At 41.1% G+C, this 19,526-nt stretch overlaps 1 protein-coding gene across 4 annotated transcripts in view; it reads right to left on the bottom strand.

Moving 5' to 3' along the window:
- The window catches only part of CACNA2D3 (calcium voltage-gated channel auxiliary subunit alpha2delta 3), a 1,023,339-nt gene that overhangs the window by 76,202 nt on the left and 927,611 nt on the right, over positions 1-19,526 (bottom strand). For all 4 annotated transcript variants that reach the window (XM_020970614.2, XM_020970616.2, XM_020970615.2 and 1 more), the window contains 4 exons: positions 17,686-17,747; positions 16,485-16,529; positions 5,077-5,139; positions 1,206-1,276 (listed from right to left, as the gene is read on the bottom strand). In XM_020970614.2, the coding sequence (XP_020826273.1) occupies positions 1,206-1,276; positions 5,077-5,139; positions 16,485-16,529; positions 17,686-17,747 (241 nt within the window). The remainder of the gene's footprint in view (positions 1-1,205; positions 1,277-5,076; positions 5,140-16,484; positions 16,530-17,685; positions 17,748-19,526) is intronic.

Below are 19,526 nucleotides of genomic sequence, written 5' to 3'. Positions count from 1 at the left end.
ACCTTTTATAGACAAGGAAACTGAGGCCAGGAGAAGGGAAATATTTTGCTCAAAGTCCCAAAGAGGCAGTAGGTGACATATCAGTTCCACAAATGGGTCCAAACTCAAATCCCTTAACTGAAAATCTAGCCCACTTTCCATGTCACTGTAATTATTTTTTTTTTTTGGAGAAAACAAATCTAGATCATCATATTTATATTTTGAGTTTTGGTGCATGGCTCAGCTGATCTTGATGTCTGGCTTCCAAGGTTCCAGGGCATTAGGAAGAATTAATTGAACTGGCTGTCTTTAATAATGCTGCCTGACTCCAGGGTGATAATAAGATGGACAGCCACTGTTTGTTGGCAACCAGCAGACTCCTCTCCCATTTGAGCTTGAGGTCTGTCATTATATTTCCTCCTATTATGTATTTAACTACATCAGTTATTTCTATTAAAACACCATTTCAAAGGTTGCCATTCTTCTTGGGAGGTAGAATGAAAGGAGGTGGAGGGGATGGAAGGGAGATACTACAAAGCAATGGATTATTTGGGTGTTCAGTTTTCCCATGACCTTTGGAGATAATGGAACTTGGCCTAGCTACTGATGGGATAGACAAGAAGTGACACAGTGGGGGGAAAAGGCCAATGTGTAATGAACCAGTGGCCTATGCCAGCACTCATTTCATTTGTGTGGTATCTGCCATAGCGGAAATTAGACATAAATAGATATCATTTTGCCTAGAGTTCCCAGGTAAAATGCATTTGCTGAGTTACAAAAGGAGGGACAATTGATTTAGAAGAAAAAACAACCCATTTTTTCCCTTTGAGTCTGGTCATTTGGACTCTTACCTTTTTTTTTTCCCTTAATGTCATCTTGGGGGAAAAATATCTCTTCCTTTCTCCCAGTGAAAATGTTTCCTGGTTCTCTCCAGTGACTTGCTTCAAATTGATGTAATGGGCATCACCTTGCAGACCCCAACTTCAATATCAGCCTCCAATAAACTGCTCAGCTAACAGGAAGCTCTTTGTGGGCTGAGGTTCCAAGACTCCCGGCTCTCAGGCGGGAGGCATCAGATTACATCGAGACCCTCTGGATGGAATATGCAGACCAGGCAAGCCAGGCAAAAGGGTCAGGCCTGGGCTTGTTTTATGTGACCTCAGTTGGTTTTATTTTATTTAGGCAAACTTTTTTTGGGGGGACCACAGGGCCCATAAAAGCCTTACCTCTTAAAGGATCCCATTGTTAACAATTTGTTCATCACAGCTCCCTCGACCTCACCAAAAAAGTTTCCAGTCTGCAAGAAAGAAGACATGAGGAAAAGCGCAGATAACTGCTGTATGGACGGGCCTTGAGAAAAATACAGCCTCTATCGAGGTACAAGGAACTAATGCGTGTGACTCTAGCTAAAAAAATAAGGGGGGGGGTGTTGTTTAGGGCTACTGTAACATTACAAAAATGAAAAAAGGTCTCACCAGTCCTTAGTTATAAGAGCACGTAAGCCAACGTGAAAGCTTGCACAATCCACAGGCAGGGCTAGCTTGTGCAGGACTGAGGTTGGACTGTAAAACTGGGCCGCCTCTACCTTCCAGAGGAGACCCATGTTAAGGAAGGTATCCTCCCTCGTGAGTAACGTAGCACTCCATAAAGGTAAAAATACATTATGCAAAGGGCTTCCTCTACATAATAAAATGAATTGTTTATAATTCCTGCATGACCCGTAACCATCCATATCGTCAGTTCTACGAATTTCCTCACTCTAGAATGAGTTCTTTCTCAGAGCCACTTTCTGGTGAATACCCTACCCTGTATTTCCATGGTTCAGATGCAGAAAAGAAAGATAGGCCTTTCAAGTGGACCGTATATCCTTGCCAATGACAATCATCCAATCTGGCCTGATGTGGGTGAAGACTCTTAACACCCCTGATAATCCAAGGCTTCGAGTTTACTTCCCACCACGGAGACAATGTATTTGTAGGTCTGCGTTTCAGCCCAGGTGGGGATTTGGCAAATTCAGGAACATGTGCATGTTTTTTTTTTTAAACTCGGCTTTCCAAAAAAAAAAAAATTCAAACTGTAATTCAGAGCTCTTTGGGGGGTGGGGTATAAAAATGCAAATGTCCTGTTATAAGGCATGCAAGAAGCTTCCTGCCTTCTACAAGATTTATCATTTCTGCTACCTTATGAGCACTAACGTAGATATGGTCTATGAAGGACAAAAGAAGATGCAGAAGAAAAGCAAAAGTTTTGAGCATTTATGGGGCAAAATGCATTATATTCCTAAATTACATAAATTCCATGGGTTTTGTACTAACTAAATCCCAATTCCATTACAAGTAACTGAGTTGACCTCAACTATGCACCTGGGAGTTTTCAGGCAGAAATGCTTACAGACCTCGCCAGAAAACTTAAAAAAAAAAAGCATTCCTCTGTCTGAATAGTGAGTATTGCCTTTTTCACTTGAGGGAAACTTGGGAGCTTTTCCAAAATATGTGGGTGTGTATAGCCTGCGAGAAGCCAGGAGGACATTGGTATTTCATGTGCATAAGTACACCAATTTCAATGGAACTAGTTGTTAAATGAAGCAGAATTATCCTAATTGGGGCACAGGAAGTCAGACAGCCTCAAACACGTCCAGGCTCAAAAGACAGGCAGAGCTATCACGTCCTGTTTCAGTCCTATTCAAGGAGATCAAGCAAATGAATGGAGCACCGAAGCCTTGGGTGAATGCATAGTGTATGTGCCTTGGGGCAGGGAGGACTTGGTGGGGGTGGGGGTGGGGAGCTTTACCCAGCTTCCATAACTTGGGAATTTTGATATTAGCACCAGCCATTTGACTATTTCCTTGGTGGCATTTCATATTTTCCACATATGACAAAAATTTAGTCTTGCCTCTTCTAGCCTTTTTATAGATATTTCAAGGCCAATTCCCCTCTCAGTTGGTTAGTTGATGTGGACTGAGATGCAAAAGCAACTTCTAGCTAAACTCAGGATCTTTGGAATGTCTTAAGATGTTGTTATTTTTTCTTTCCATTATGGCCAGAGAGATTCAGCTAGATCACCTCACTTCCTAAAAAATCCTGAAAAAGAGACTGAGATGTAAGTCACCTTTGGACTGTTCCTGTATTCTGGAAAACTCAGGTTTGCTGTGTGTATTCCACGCTGGAGCTAAGGCCACCACTTAGGTAGGCAATGCCCATCAAAAAGAAGCCATTTTATTGGGGGACATTTTATTACCCCCACATTATTTCTTTCATTGGGCTCTTTGGGGGATTTTAACAATCAAGAGAGCACTCAAAAGGAATATGATGATTTGGGTGGAAAGGAGGATAAATGGCATCCCAATCCAACAGGTTGCTTGGCTTAGCAGAAATGATTCTGGTCAGAAAGCAGCCAAGGAGGGCAGCAGCCAGCAGGAAACTGAAAACAGGAAATACACTAAGGAACAAAAGAAGAGCACGAGGATGGGCACAGACTCTAAACTGTTCAGAGATGCTGCTGGGGGGGCATAGCTAAATGTGAAAGAAGGAACAATAAAATGAACCATTTTTCTTCATCCCGATGTCTTTGATTCTAAGTAGTCACTTGTTTCAGGATAACAAAATTGAATGACAGAATTACAGAATATTAGACTTTAGTAGAACTGGCTTCAGTGTGGGAGGCCAGACTTTTTCTTCCTTTCTTTATGGCCTATATACATTTACACAACCACCACTGTGTTAGAGGAAAACATACATACTTGGCTTGGTTTGCAAAAAAGAAAGAAAGAAAGAAAGAAAGAAAGAAAGAAAGAAAGAAAGAAAGAAAGAAAGAAAGAAAGAAAGAAAGAAAGAAAGAAAGGAAGGAAGGAAGGAAGGAAGGAAGGAAGAAAGAAGGAAAGAAAGAAAGAAAGAAAGAAAGAAAGAAAGAAAGAAAGAAAGAAAGAAAGAAAGAAAGAAAGAACTGGGTTCGAATCCTATTTGTGACATTTTCTGTCATAAGAGCCTGGACAATTTATTTTCTTTCTCCAAACCTCACTTTTCTCATTTGTAAAGTGGGGATTATACAATCTAGCAGACCTGCTACCAGGCTGAAATGCCACAGCAGATGCAAAGCACTTCGGTCAACTCCAAGTGCAATAGAAACATCTGATTTGATTGTTATTATGATTATCAATATCATTAACATCATCGTAATATCCCCATAATTATCTGCATTTTACAGATGGAGAAAGTGTGGCCCATGTAACAGTAATGACTTCACCAAAGTCATGAAGACAGTTAGTGAGTGGTCACATCTTCTATCTCGCAGCCTGGTTCTGTCCGTCACATCAAGAGTGCTTTGCCCTTGTCTTCTCTTGTCACTTTTGACACGCTCATTTAACCTTCTGTCCACATGCAAGAGAAGAGTCTGATATACCAAAATGTCCACTTTGGCTTCTGTCTCTTTAGCACTGACAACTGTTCTGATTACAACTGTCATTTTAAGTTAAAAAAAACTGCACCCAAGATATCGGTGCTCATCTCCTTCTGTCTACTGCTGTTACAGCTCTTGGCCCCTCTTTCCCCTACCTGGCACCAGCAGCCCAATCAGTCCCAGAGCATTTCTTATCTCTCTCCTGGGCCCCGTGTCCCTGAATGCTGAGTGCTGGAGTTAATCCTGGGACTTGGTTATCAGGTTAAAAAACAGAAAAAGCGGAGTCAAGTGTTCAGGAGAGCTTTGTGTCATTCCCACCCCCTCTTTCCTCAGGAGATAACATGTCAGAAGGACATTTTCCTTCAAAGTGGCCAAATGCTTTAAAGAACATCCACCGGGGGTTAAAGAGCCCTTTCTGAGGCAGAGACAGCCCTGTGGCAAAGAGTTCTTTCTATAAATTGAACTTTTAATGGGATTAAGAGCAGACCTTCCTTACTCTGAGGTAAAAAACCCTTTGGGACCCTGTGAAAAGTCAGTCCCATTCTTGAGGGAGTGGGGATGGAAACAGGCTTTATAATCTGTTATTTACCTCTTAAACACAGATGACTGTCTGAAAGAGTTAATATTGCTATTAGCTTTCCTCAGTTCAGACACCTTCTCGGTTTGTGGGTTGGGGCTAGTAGAGAGAAGTTTCTTGCTTACCTGTGTGTAGTCTTCAGACACCAGGATGAAGCCATTATTGTCTATGAGGTAACAGTTAATGGTCTAGAAAAGAAAAGTCAATGTGTGTGTTTTCAGATGGGTTGGATATGAAGTGATGTCTTTCGATCAAGGAGGCCTTTGGGGTTTTAGGTCAGTGGAAATGTGGGCTGCCTTAGAATTAGGGGGACATCAGCATTTTCTAAAAGTAAGAAGCAAGCCAACGAAAAGCACCAGGCTCCTAAACCGCCCACTGTAGCTAGGAAATATAAGCAGCAAAGAGGTACGATTCTGAGTATCTTCACAAATTTCCATTTTTCCTTAAAACAATGGAGGCCTGAAGGCCCCCGGGGACCTCATGGTTTTGTCCCAGCCTGGTGTTTTGAGTCCAGCCCCAACACAATGTCATTACTCTAATGATGTATTAATGAAAACACAGTGTCAGCTTGGAGGAGCAACAGGGGACCAGGTAATATTTTTTAATTTGTTCATAGATTGAGGCAGGGGGAAAGGGGAGAGGCTTCTGTAAAAGGGGCCCCTCAGGTCTCCTAAAGCTTTTTCAAACTGTGTTTTTAATTGGGAGCTGGATTCAGGGGCAGGGCTGTTAACTTTGGGTAACTCAGACGTATAAATTGGAGCGAGCAAGGTGAGCCCCATTCTGGGCTTCCCCCACACTACTTTAATCTCCAGTGAATGATTTGCTACGGGCTAAGTTTTAATTACAGCTGCCGAGTTGAAACTGAAGGTTTAATTCAATCCTTGATGTAACTCCGTTTCTATTTATTGCAGCTTTTCATACCGCCTGCAACATTTAATTTGTAACATATCTTTACCCGGAGCTGAATTCCACCCAGCACTGGGCCACCGCAGGGCTGGTGTGTGCTGGGACATTTCCTGACCCACAGGCCGAGAGGGCCAGGGATCTGGCTGCCTCTGACACACACACACAGACACACACACACACACACACACACACTCAAATGCAAACACACACACACATGGTCAAATACACATACACACACTTGAACACACACACACTCAAACACACACATACTCCTCAAAAAGAAGCAAGGATTTGTCCATTCTCCACATTCTTCATGATGAAAAGCACCACTCCAGAGACAAAGCCTCTATCTATATGGGAGATATTTCAGAGTGGCAAAGGAAGAGAAAAATAATTTTGCCTTTTTTAAAAATAACTAGGTCAGAAAAAAAAAACCAAGGCTTTATCCAAACACTGAAATCAAGAGGACAAGAACATTTATCATGTTTAGTTTTTAGTTGTGTAATTTTAATTTTGTTACATCTGTATTTTCACAGTGAATTTACTTTTTCAGCAGCAGAGAAACTAGCTAGCAAAAGCAATTCATCCAACTAGGAAGAAGACATCTAGTGTGTTTTCTCCATTCCAGTGGCCCCATGACAGATGGTTTCCTCCCTGGCCTAACTCCCCTTTGGCCTTCCCTGGGTGGTGGCCTTCCTGGTAGTAGCTTTGTGGTGTCATCAGACTCCCCAGGGAGGGCCAACATGGGGGCATTTCTCCCTTGGATGATTCGGAGGCAGGTTAGCTATTTCCTTGACAATCGTACAAAACTTAACTAGTTCTAGCTCTGTCAAGGAGACATTATAAGTCCCAAAAGCACAAACAGTTGTGCCCTATAGAACAATACTTCATCCAACGTGACTTTGCAATGCCATTGTTGAGATCGAATAACCAAACTATTCCGGATTGTACCAACTTCCTCAGGTCCACTGGAATTTCGGACCAATGAAGAGGCCAGGCCAACTCAGCAGAGTCTCAGCTTGGTCTTCCCTAAGTCTTAGTTTCTTTACTTCTTCCTCCTTACCCCTTCTCCACTACTTGCCCTCACCAGGTGAATTCCATAAGCACCCAGGTCCACTCTATTCAGCCTCAGTCCTGTGTACAGGACAAAGTGCCCAGCAAAACCTGGGCTCCTGACATTAAACTTTGGTGGAACCCCAACATGATGCTAATGGGCAAGGTAATTATACCTGTAAAATGCTCATTTCAGTAAAACAGAAATACTTATTCTGATTGCACTGAATGCTTTGTTCCATGCTAGATTCAGGATTAGAGACAAGGTCCCACTGCCAGGGAGTCCCATGCAATAGTCCTACATCTTCCACCCAGTAAAACTCTACTGGCCATCTTGTCTGAGCTCAGAGGTGATGAAACAACATTTCATGATGCCTTACCCTGTCTTGGGATGAAAGTACCAGCAATTGGAATCAGAAATTCTGTAAGCCCCAAACCCCAGGGTGGAAACCAAAGGAATAGAGATCTGTGAAAGCACATATTTGTAGCACTGTGTTATTAGGCCAGGGGAAAGATAGAAAGCTGGACTGTTTCCAAAGAGCAAGTAGGAATGATGAGAACAACAAAGAGATCTCTTGCCTTCAGCTATGACTTATTCTATACTAATCTCTAGGTATATGTTTTACCATGTCATGAGAATATTATTATTAAAAGAATATATTAATAATAGCTTTTGTTATTATTGTTAGCAATAATAATGATAATAAAAGTAATCATAACAGAAATGGGTATTTATAAATCCTTTACAGGTTTACAAAAACCTTTATATGCATTCTCTCATTGGAGAGTCGTTAAAAGCCTGTGAGACAAATATTTCAGGAAACATTAGACCCATTTTACAGATGAGGGAAATGAGCCTAACTACGTGTGTGACCTTGGGCAAATTATTTAACCTCTTGAAGTCTGTTTCCTTACTACAAGATGAGATGGTTGAGCAAATTGCCTTCTTAAGATTCCTTCCAGCTCTAAAGATAATCTGACACTCGGCCAACGGTCACACTATTAGATATCGGAGGCAGCACAGTGACCCTGCAAAATACTTCTTCAGGCATATGTGAGGGATTTCAGCCCTTTTGACATGACTGGTGCCACAAGTGTCCAACATTAATAGGCAATTTATTGAATAATTGATTCATTTGACCAATTTGCTGCTGTGTTGTGTGGTCTGATTTGGTGGTCTGATTTGTCCTTTTGGGAACAGGATACGGGGAAAGTTATGTGGATTTAATTTGAGACATATTTCAGACATTCATCAGCACAAGGGTCCATAGGACCATCTTCGGGAACAAAAACCTTAGCCTGATAGAGTTAGCATGTCTTAATTGCACATTCTTGTAACCTTTTGTGGAAGAAAAAGTGTAGGGTCCCTTAAATCCTAGAACAGGCCTCCTTGGCCCATTCATCTTGGTCAGATTAATGTTGCTACATCCTCAAAGACAGCCCATCGATATAATAACCCCAGGGAGAAGAAACAGTGGTGTCTGCAGGAATGGGAGCCCCTTCTTTACTCCATATAAATGTGCTTCCCAATGCCAAAACAGAGGGATTGATCTTGCTTCCAGAACCTGTCTTCTATTTGCCGAAATGTTCAGTTAAGATTAGTTTATTCTCTTGTGATGATGGCTTGGAATTAATTTCCTTGTTGTAATCTATTTTTTTCATTAAAAATGAATTTCGTTATAGTTTTGTATGAGTGGAGACCCTTGGCCACATATGATTATTGGGTATGTGTGTAATCCATCCTTTCAAGATTGTACCATAATATCATTCTGTACTGTAGTGGATGGAGAACTTCATTTGAAATTAAGAAGATCTCGGGTCAAATCTTGCTTCTGATTTATATCCATTTGGCCACCAGGGATGAATCATTTCATGTCTCTGAAACTCAGTTTCCTCATTTGTAAATTAGGTGTAATAACATTTGTCCTGCCTGCCTGACACATAGGATTGTTTCAAGGCTTAAATGAGATAAAATGTATCAATGCCCTGCAAACTGTAAAACCTTATGAAAATATGTATTGTCATTATCAGACTCAACCTAAAGTCTTAAGGGTGCTGCCACTTAAGAAAGGCATTGATAATGCAGAAAGTGTCTGGGGCAGGACCAGGATTATAAATATCCTGCGTTCTACGCTTTATGAAAGTCAGGTGGAGGAATGGGAGGTTTTAGGTTGAAGAAGAGAAGACTTAAGGAAGACAGGATAACTGGGCTCAATTATTTGTAGGTTTTTCATGAGGCAGATTTGTTCTCTTTGCAGCCAGATAAGAAAACCCAGAAGACTGGAGTGGACACAACATAGCAGCAAATTTAGAAACGTCAGGCGTAAAAGTAAAAGAAATACAAACACCAGAGCAAACAAGCAAACCAAACAAATGACAAACAAACCCCTTCCTAACAGGAAAAGTTCTCCAGGGTGAAATGGGCTGCTTGCAGATGTAGTGGCCTCTTTCTGATTGAAGCTCTACTAGGAGAGGCTGAGCGGGGGGGGGGGGGTTTACAGTGAGGATTTCTGCTCTGCTACACGTTGGACAAGTTGGTCTGTAAAGTTCCTTCCAACTCTTAAAAATCTGTGATTCTTTGGTAATGGACATGTCGCCCACTTATTTATTAGTTTGATTGATTCATTCAAGTTTTGATGGCTATTGAATGGATAAGTGAGTGAACCTAGAGCCAGAATAGATCAATTTGCTAGGTTCTGGAGCCATATTGGGCAGTGAGGTGGTGCAGTGGATAGAATGCCAAGCCTAGAGTCAGGAAGACCTGAGTTCAAATCTGACCTCAGACGTTTACTAACTGTGTGACCATGAGCAAGTCATTTAACCCTACTTGACTCAGTCACCTCATCTGTAAAAGGAGCTAGAGAAGGAAATAGCAAACCACTCCATTATTTTTGCCAAGAAAACCCCAAATAGAGTCATAAAATGTCAGACATAACTGAAACAAATGAATGACGAGAAGAATGATTATGGGTACTTACTGGAGAAGGTTCATTTGGATTTGGGTGCTGGCATTAGGGCAATAAGGGCTTCCTCTACCCCAACCCCCAACCAAAAACCAAACCAAATAAGTGACAAGCAGCTGGTCATAGAAAGGTATTAAAACTGTTCTCTACGTAGCCTTAGGATTTTGTCAGTTAAAGGAATTACTCAACAGACTGGCTCAAGACAAGAGTTATGTCAAAGAGTTGTCAAAACTTCAGAATGAGATGCCCTTACCTGATAGAATCAAGTCTATGATGTTGGAATTTGGCTTTACTCAGTGATGCTGTCTAGCCCCCAGAAAGTGGGAGCACTTTTTTTTTGGGGGGGGGGGTTCGGAGGATTCAGTGAGCTCTGAAGGGCATCCAAAATAAAGCTTGTCTGTGAAGTCCGTGGGAGGTGGCCACACCAGCCACTGCCCTGGACCAAGTCTGGGAAACAGGCAAAGTTAATGGGCCCACAGAGCTCTTATTAATGGGGGCCTGATCACTTGAGGGCAGTGAGGGTTGGGAGGTCTCACAGCCCTAATTAAAATAGGTGAAATGGGAATGACAACATTGAAACGGAGCCAGACTGGATGGGGATGCAGAGAGCAGGCTGGGCTTAAAGGAGGGGCCTGCCTTCACTTTGTACTCACTTTAATGGGTTGGTGAAAGTGAAGGTTTAAAAACAAGAAGGAAACATGTTTCAAAGGGAAAGTGAATCATAAGACCTCTCTCTCTCTCTCTCTCTGTCTCTCTCTTTATCTCTCTCTCTCTCTCTCTCTCTCTCTCTCTCTCTCTCTCTCTCTCTCTCTCTCTCTCTCTCTCTCCCCCCCCCCCACCCCGACCTCGTATAGTATTCAGAGCTGGAAGGCAGCTGGGAGGACATTTAACCTCTTCATTTCCCAGCAGACGAAATTGAGGGCCAGAGAGGTTCCAGACATGCCCAAGATCACACAGCCATTCTATTCCTGATTCAAAAATTATATCTGTGAATAGACCCTTGAGCTACTTATCAGCTTTATGAATCTGGGCAGAAATCAAGGTTTGTTTTGTCAAGGTGCAGAAATTTTGATTTCCCTGGTGAATGATGGATCTGATTGGGAAAACTGCTGGTTGGGAGTGAGCAGTGGTCATTATTTTGAGATATTTGTACCCATGTTATCATTCAGTGAGTATCCTAGGATCTCATAGTTAGAGCTGGAAAGGGACTTTAGACTCCATCTATTCCAATCCCCTCATTTTTACAAATGACAATACTGAAAGCAGTAGACATGGAAAGAATGTCTCAGTGTCACATAAGTAGAAAATTGCAGAGTGAAGACTGGAATCCAGATCCTCTCACTAGGAATTCATTGCATTTTCTACTGCACCATAATTCAGCAGAACTAATGACCTTCCATGATTGCTATAAGGAAAGTGTTAACTAAAGAAATAAGTGCCTCTCATGGACTCCCTTCTTTCTTCTGCCTCGTAGAATCTCATTTTCTAAGATGCAGTCCAAGCATCACCTTCTGTATGAAGCCTTTCCCGATTCCCCAAAAGCTACTGCCCTTCTTCCCAAATTACATTGTATGTAACTAATACATATATACATACATGTTTATACATGTGGGTATCAATTCACTTTAAATTTGTTGTTTCTATATATGTATATTGCTATCTCTCCTATTAGATTATAAATTCACTGCAAGAAGTGGTTGTTGCTTTTTTTGTATTTATATTCCTAGTGTTTATCACAGTCCTTGTTAGTAGTATGGACTTAATAGCTACTTGATTCATTGATTGATTGATTGACTCTTTGAGCTAGAAAATGGAGGGTGGTGACCTAGACTAATTGAAAAATTAATCTCCATATCACTCAGCCTCTCATTGTTGAAGTGAGCATCCACATTCCATTTCAATGCACTTTGGTGAGTGTTTATTTGAAGAAAAATTGCTTATCCATTGTGGATAGCTGTTATTACTGAGCTGCCCTCCATGACGCATAGTCCAAATTTACCATTTTGCTGGTCTCACCTTCTGATTCTCATTCTTCCCTTTCAAGCCAAAGAGGATGAGTTTAGTACTTCTGTCACATGACAGCCATTCAAATAATTAGACAGAACTAATATGTTCCCCTGAGTTTTCTCTTCTACAGAAAAAACATCCACAGTTCCTTCAAAATTGTGTTTTTTTTCTTATAGCATGACTCAAAGTCTCTTCCTCATCATGATTGTCTTCTTCTAGTCACTTTTCACTTTATCACTGCCTTCCTTAAAATATGCTACCCCCCAGATCTGAATATCATATTTCAGTCATGGCTGGACCAGGGCAGAGGATGGGAAGGAATAATTCCAGAGCCGGAAGCTCTGCTTCTCTCAGTGCAGTCAACATAATACCCAGATACTCTGAGACAAACCATTGCCTAATGATGACCCTTTCATTGCATCCTTACAAAGTCATTACTGAATCTTAAAGACCTTTCGTTTTTCACTGTTGAACTTCAAGGAGACATAGTTAGTAAAGGCCTACCTTTAAAGCGATGAAGAACTAAGTTCATGTGGAATTATAGATTTAGAGCAGGAGGTGACCTCAGAAACCATTGAATCCTACTCCTTGGTTTTACAGATGAAGAAACCGAAATTGAAGATGGTTGAGTAATTTGCCTGAGATCATACAGGTAATGGATTTCAGAGGTGGGTATTTGAATTGGTATTAATGATACGACACATTTTAAATCTGCCTAGTGAGATATAAATATATGTATACATATACGTTTGGTGTAGGTACCTAATATGTATATGTATATATGTATATGTGTGTGCTGTCTCCCCCATAAGAACATTTGTTCCTACACGGCAGCTACTATTTATTTCTTCTTCTATCCTGAGGTTTATCATAGCACTTAGCACACATAAAGCACTTAATAAATGCTTTTAGATTGATTTATACTTAACCTCTGATTATTAGTTACAGACGTTGCTAAGTTGTAGCAGTAGGAAGATTTTTTGTAGTTGGAAGTTCCCTATACCAATAATGTCACAGGTCTATATACCAATATCAATGCCCCCCAAAAAAGGAAAAATACTATCTTATTAGGTTTAGCCTAAAGATGAGTGGAAAAGAGCAGCTAGGTGGCACCATAGAGCAGAAAGCACCAGGCCTGGACTTGGGAAGACTCATGTTCCTGAGTTCAAATCCAACCTCAGACACTTACTAGCTGTGTGGCCTTGGCAAGCTGCTCGATCCCTTATTTGCCTCAGTTTCCTCATGTGTAAAATGGAAATAATAATGGCACTGATTCTCCCGGGTTGTTGTGAGGATCAAATGAGGAAATTTGCATAATGTACTTTGCAAACCTTAAAGTGCTATAGAAATCCCATATACGTGTGTATGTATATATGTATATGCATTATATGTATGTATGTATGTATGTATGCATGTGTGTATGTGTATGCATACATAAATACTTACAAGTATATGTTGATATGTCCACGTGGCCCATATACGATGCCCCAGTAAGATGTAGCTTCTTGAGATCAGTCACTGTTTCTCTTACTGTCTGTATATTCCTAGTGCTGAGCACTGTATCCAACATATAGTCATTGCTGAGTAAACGCCTGTTAATTAGCTCTTTTGATTGTTAGACTCAGCCCTGGTCAAATCCCAGCTTCATTCCAGAATTGAGACCTGGCCACCACGTGGTAGGACAGATATTGACAAACTGTAGAATGTCTAGACTTAGGGTGACCAGGATAATGAGGAGATCTAAAACCATGACCTACCCCAAGCAGCAGCAGGAGGAGTGGGAGCCATTTTAATTGGGTGCTGCCTAAAATTTCCCAACAGGGTCAGCTATGTGGCACAGTGGATAGAGCACCAGCTCTGGATTCAGGAGGACCTGAGTTCAAATCCAGCCTCAGATACATAACACTCAGTAGCTGTGTGACTCTGGACAAGTCACTTAACCCCAATTGCCTCACCAAAAAACAAGACCAAACTAAACTAAACTTTGCAGTACTCAAAGCTGGCTGAAGAAGTGCTGAGCTCCTCTCTTCAGAGGTCTTCACCTAGAGGCTGGATGACAATTTATTGTATCTCTTAGAGTGGGGATTCTTTTCATTCTCATATTGGACTAGAGGGCCACCACAGTCCCCTCTAACTCTCCAGTTCTATGGTTCTATGAACCTGAGTTAGCTGAGAAGACTTTGGGGAGTGGACATGGTGACTTCCATATTTATCAAGTGCAAGAGAAATTAGGTATATTCTATGTGATTCAAGGAGCAGAATGGAATTCCAGGGAAGTAGACTTGGGCTCACTATTGGAAAAGATTTCCCCCCGATCACAGGTGTTTGGAGAGGCTACAGACTGCCCTGGAGATTCCTGCAGGATAGACCATGCAATGGCCGCAGATAATGCTACAGTCTCTCAATCAATCCTCAAGCATTTATTGTCCACTTCCCAATGCCACAAACTGTGTAGACAGAGATTCCTGCTTCCGGGGGGACCTCACTAAATGATCCAGACAATCCAATTCCCATCACAACACACAAGTTCTTGAAACCTGGCAGTTTTCTGACACTGCTCTCCCCCTTCTCAGAATTCCCTCACCCTTCTAAGATTTTAGTTCTGCCACACAATTTTTAAAATCTTTTCACTGTCTTTTCAATTAATAATCATTTATTTTCTCTCCCTTTCTCCCCCCGCCATGAAAAAAGAAAAGAAAGAAATTATCATTTGAGCATTGACTATCTTAGTAGTTGGGTTTTTTTAATGGATTAATGAAGGATGGACTAAATCTTGGCACCCCAAATAGATTGTAAGCCCTTTGAGGCTAGGACTCTGTGTTCTATTTTTCCTGGCTTTATAGTCAGTATTCAGTCCAGGCAGTTAGATTCAGAGCCAAATTCTGATTCTCACACTTACTACCTATGGGGAAGGGGGAAGGGAACACGCATTTATTAGATATGTATACTGTGTCAGACTCTGTACATATTATATCATTCAATCCTTAACAACAATGCTGTCATGTAGGAGCAATTATGATCACTATTTCATAGATGAGGAAACTGAGGCAAGCATAGGCTAAGTGATATGCCCAGGGGTACACAGCTACTCAGTGTCTGAGGCTGGGAATTTAAACCCAGTCTTTCTGACTCCAGGCTCAGTGCTCTATCCATTGTACTACTTATGGTCTTTATGGGACTGCCAACAAGAAACATAACTCCTGTGAGCCTCAGTTTTCTTATCTATAAATGGGGATAAATATAATAGCACTTAAATCACAAGGTTGTTGGAAGGCTTAAGTGAAATGATATCTGGTAAGTGCTTTTGTGAAACTTAAAGCCCTAATGGCATGTAAAGGCTGGTAGACTCTAAGCTCACTGAGGACAAGACCTTTTTTTTTTTTATTTATGCCTTTGTATCCCCGGTTCTTAGGTCAGTGCCAGGTGTATAGAAGGTACTTAATAAATATGTAGTGAATTGAATTGAAAGTCCTGTATAAATGTCAATTGCTATCATTATCATTATCATTAAAACATAATTGTTGACCGATTAAGTGGGAACTATTGCTGAAGAGAAACAAGAGGCTTCCAAGGACATGATGACTGTGTGGCTGTTGGCATCAAAATCTGAGGCAGGAGAAGAGCTGGGGGCAGAAATGACCTTGGCCTCAGTTGGCTTCTGGACAACTGATGATCCGGCTAAGAGTACTTTGTTTTAAACGTCCATTTGTAGGAACAAACCTCCCTTCCCAATACCAGAATGTCAATACTGCCGCCTGCTGGATACTTACAGCATAGCAAGAGCTCTATTAAGCTCAGTTAAAAAAAAAAAAGCCTCCAGTGAGACTATTATCTGATGATCGTGGACCTGCCTCTTTGGAAGGGTTCCCAGGGTGGCTGCCAGGCAGTCTGGACTCCACCCCCAACTCCACTCTAGTGAAATGTAAGCTCCTTAAAGGCAGGGACTGTAGCACTTGGGTCTTGTATTCAAGTCAACATTTATTATTCACCTCATTTGTGCCAGGAAGTGTGCTAAGAGCTAGAGATACTGGAAAAAAAGAAAAGAAAAGAAAAGAAAAGAAAAGAAAAGAAAAGAAAAGAAAAGAAAAGAAAAGAAAAGAAAAGAAAAGAAAAGAAAAGGAAAGAAAAGGAAAGAAAAGAGAAAAGGAAAGAGAAAAGGAAAGGAGAGGAAAGGAGAGGAAAGGAGAGGAAAGGAGAGGAAAGGAGAGGAAAGGAGAGGAAAGGAAAGGAAAGGAAAGGAAAGGAAAGGAAAGGAAAGGAAAGGAAAGGAAAGGAAAGGAAAGGAAAGGAAAGGAAAGGAAAGGAAAGGAAAGGAAAGGAAAGGAAAGGAAAGGAAAGAGCCCCACCTTTGAAGGAATTCATGATCTAAGTAGGGCCAATACCCAACACAGTACCTGACAGACACATAGTAGGTGCTTAATAAATGTTTTTGCAATTGTTCAATATTTAATGTTCTAAACCCACAAATCTTCCACCCAAACTGGGCCACCTCCAACTCTAATTTCTAACAGTAATTCTGACCTGCCTGCCCCAGGTTGATGACTAACCATCATCCTCACCCTCCATTAGAGAAGGAGAAAGCTAGGAAGAGAAAACAGACTTACTTCATCATCACAGCTAATGGAGCATCTGCCGTCCAGAGAGGCACACTGTAAAGGGAAGACACAGGAGGGAAACATGTCACTTGGGGTCTCTCTAGGGTGGTTCAGAAGTGATTTGATGTGAACTGCCAGAGTCCAAGGTTGCTAAAGACCCTGTAGGGAGAGTCTCGCAGCTGAATCCTGCCCTTTTCACAAGGCAAGGACTCAAGGAAGACAGATCTCTCTGTCCTCTGTAACAGAATAGGAAGTAATGTCTTCAGCCAAATGTTGATAGAAATACAATTCTCATTTTTTTTTTACCTGTGAGGGAAGTTTCAACAGGATCTACCATTCCCTAGTTCCATCTCACTAACCCATGTTTAATACTTCTCAGTTCATTCTTTTATATCCAGGCTCTGCTTCTCCCTACTAATGTGACCTGTGAACAAATTTCTAGTCCTCTGTTTCCTCATCTGTAAAATAGGCTGGTTGGACCAGATTAGCTTGGAGGTCCTTCCAACTACTGGCTATCTTCATTTTCAGAACCTTGAGACTTCATCCCCTTATTATTCCCAACCTCTATCCTCAGAGACCAAAATGCTGCTGATGCAATCTAGGATTTTCTCACTGCCTAAAGGCAAAGAATGCAGGAGGATGGCAGCAGCTAGTGCTTGTAATCACTAAGTTACACCAGGATATTTGGACATGAGAGAATGATAACAACATCAGCAACAAGCATTCTTCTTCTTCTTCTTCTTCTTCTTCTTCTTCTTCTTCTTCTTCTTCTTCTTCTTCTTCACATTTCCATATGGCTCATGGTTTGCAAAGCACTTTTCATATTTTTATCATATTTGGTAAGAAAAGTTAAAAAAAATTCCCTCTGATTCCTAAGGAGATGAAGAGAAAGTTACATGGGAAGTATACTACCTTATCTGACACGGAAGCTAGCCCCAAAAAGGAGGTTTAAGGAGTCATTCCCATTTGGAAGGACACAATTTGTGCTGCCCTTGGGCCAGCCACCATGACATTGCCCAGAATGAGTGGTTTCATCTTCTGAACATCCTTTTCTCATGCAGTGAAAAGAAGGAATCTAGATCCTTGGTAGTTTGGGGTTCTGCAAACATTCATTTGGATATCTGACACTTCTCTAGCCCTGTAGAGCCAAATGGGAACCCCTATATAACAACAGAGTTGTTAATGCCTCAGTACACTGATTATAGCTTACCTGTCTGCTGGCAGTCCAGAACTTCCGCTGGAAAAATTCAAGTTTCATCTGAATACCTACAGCTGGTACAAATTATAAATAAAATAAAACGTTACAAATCTTTTTACACAATGATCTGAGATTATCATAGAAAATTGCCCATCCCAGCATAGTAAAGTACCTCTATGCAGGCAACAGTAGAGCAAAGAAACATGAAAATGATGATTGTGTAGTGATGCCTAGGAGGTTTATCATCTTCTGAGTAGGAAACTTTCATATTCCTGGAATTCAAAGGGCTCCTTGGTAGAATAGGCCGAGGACAGAGCAGACAGCTCCTCAAGAGACAGAATCCAAGGAGGCTGCCCCAAATACACATACCTGCTGCCACCCCCAGTTCATTAGTATTGAGAGGTGACATGGGCAGTAGGTATGGTGAGTGCCTGCCAAATAAAGGGTGGCTGAATTTTGAGTTTAAATGTTAATAAGAGTGTGTGCATTTTTTTGGGGGGGGGTGCATGGGAACTTCTCCAATCTTTGGCGTACATTCTGAAAATTCAGAAGTATAGTCCTTAAGAATAAGGCTTGTTTAATTTGAACCCCAGCTCCTAGCCTCATGACTAGCATACAGGAGGTGTTTAGTAAGTGCTTACGGATTAATTTAATGCAAGTGGAGTCAGAAGAGACAGAGATTCAGAGATGTAAAGGACAAAAGCCAAGACTTAATCAATAAACTTTTATTAAATATCTATTTCTAATTAGTATGTTATATTACATTAATCTATTATAACACTCCAGTCATTGAGGTAAGCACTAGGGATACAAAGAAGAAGTACAATGATCCCTGCCCTGAAGGATCTTACATTCTAATAGGAGGCAGCATGAAGACATATGTAATGTGTAAATACAATGTCGTTTTGTAAATAACTGAAAATCAGTTGGGTTTTTTTTGTTTGTTTGTTTGTTTTGACCAAAGCATGACTTCCCTTTTCAACATGTTGACCCAGTGTTCAGAGTATCTGAGGGGAGATCTCTCCAGTGATGGGGATTTCCTTCATTTCCAAGGTGTCCCATTCTGCTTCTGTATGATTCTAACCATTAAGAAGTTTTCAAGCCACTAAACTAACCTGGGACCTCACCCCTTTCACCATCCTCAATCCCCTCAAATCCATACACACACTTCATTGCTTTGTGCTTGAGAATCTGAGAAACAAAGAACATTCACTACCTACAAATAAGACCCCAAAATAATGTTCTCTTATTTCCATTCTTTGTGGGATCACAATCTAATCAACAGAGAAATTCTTCTAGCAAGTCATCTGGATAGCCCATCCATGTTTTCCTATTCTGTGTAAACACTATTTAAATTCTGCTATAAATCTTCCATGGAAAATCTACTCCAAGTGCTAGAGACCTCGGTTCAGGCAGTCTTAATCTTTTTTGTTCATGTGTCCAAGAGCCAATGGACCCTGGTTTAAAACCATGTTATTCTAAATGCACTAAATGACAAAGGCGAATAATTATATTGAAATTATATACATATATATATATATTTTCCCCCATGCAAGATTATAGACTCTCTGAAATCTATCCACAGGAGTTCTGTGGACCTTAGGTTAAGGGCTGCTGCAACAGGGCATTAGCATTCCATGAATATCAAGGCAGTTTTATTCCCTCCTATACTCACTCTCACTTTGACAACAGGCCAGGCCATCTCCCTTTCTGATCAGACATTATCTGGATTATGTCTTTGACACTAATTCTTGTATACAGGTAATTGCTGGTTATATGCTGCAGCCTCCCTGGTCCCACTCTGTACCTTTCCATTCCCCATCAGATAGTCTGACATTTTTATTCTTGTGGTA

This window comes from Phascolarctos cinereus, unplaced genomic scaffold (genome assembly GCF_003287225.1).
Source record: "Phascolarctos cinereus isolate Bilbo 61053 unplaced genomic scaffold, phaCin_HiC Scaffold_4;HRSCAF=312, whole genome shotgun sequence".
NCBI lineage: Eukaryota > Metazoa > Chordata > Mammalia > Diprotodontia > Phascolarctidae > Phascolarctos > Phascolarctos cinereus.
Note: the sequence above shows the minus strand (reverse complement) of the source record. Positions and strands in the feature narration are given on the sequence as shown.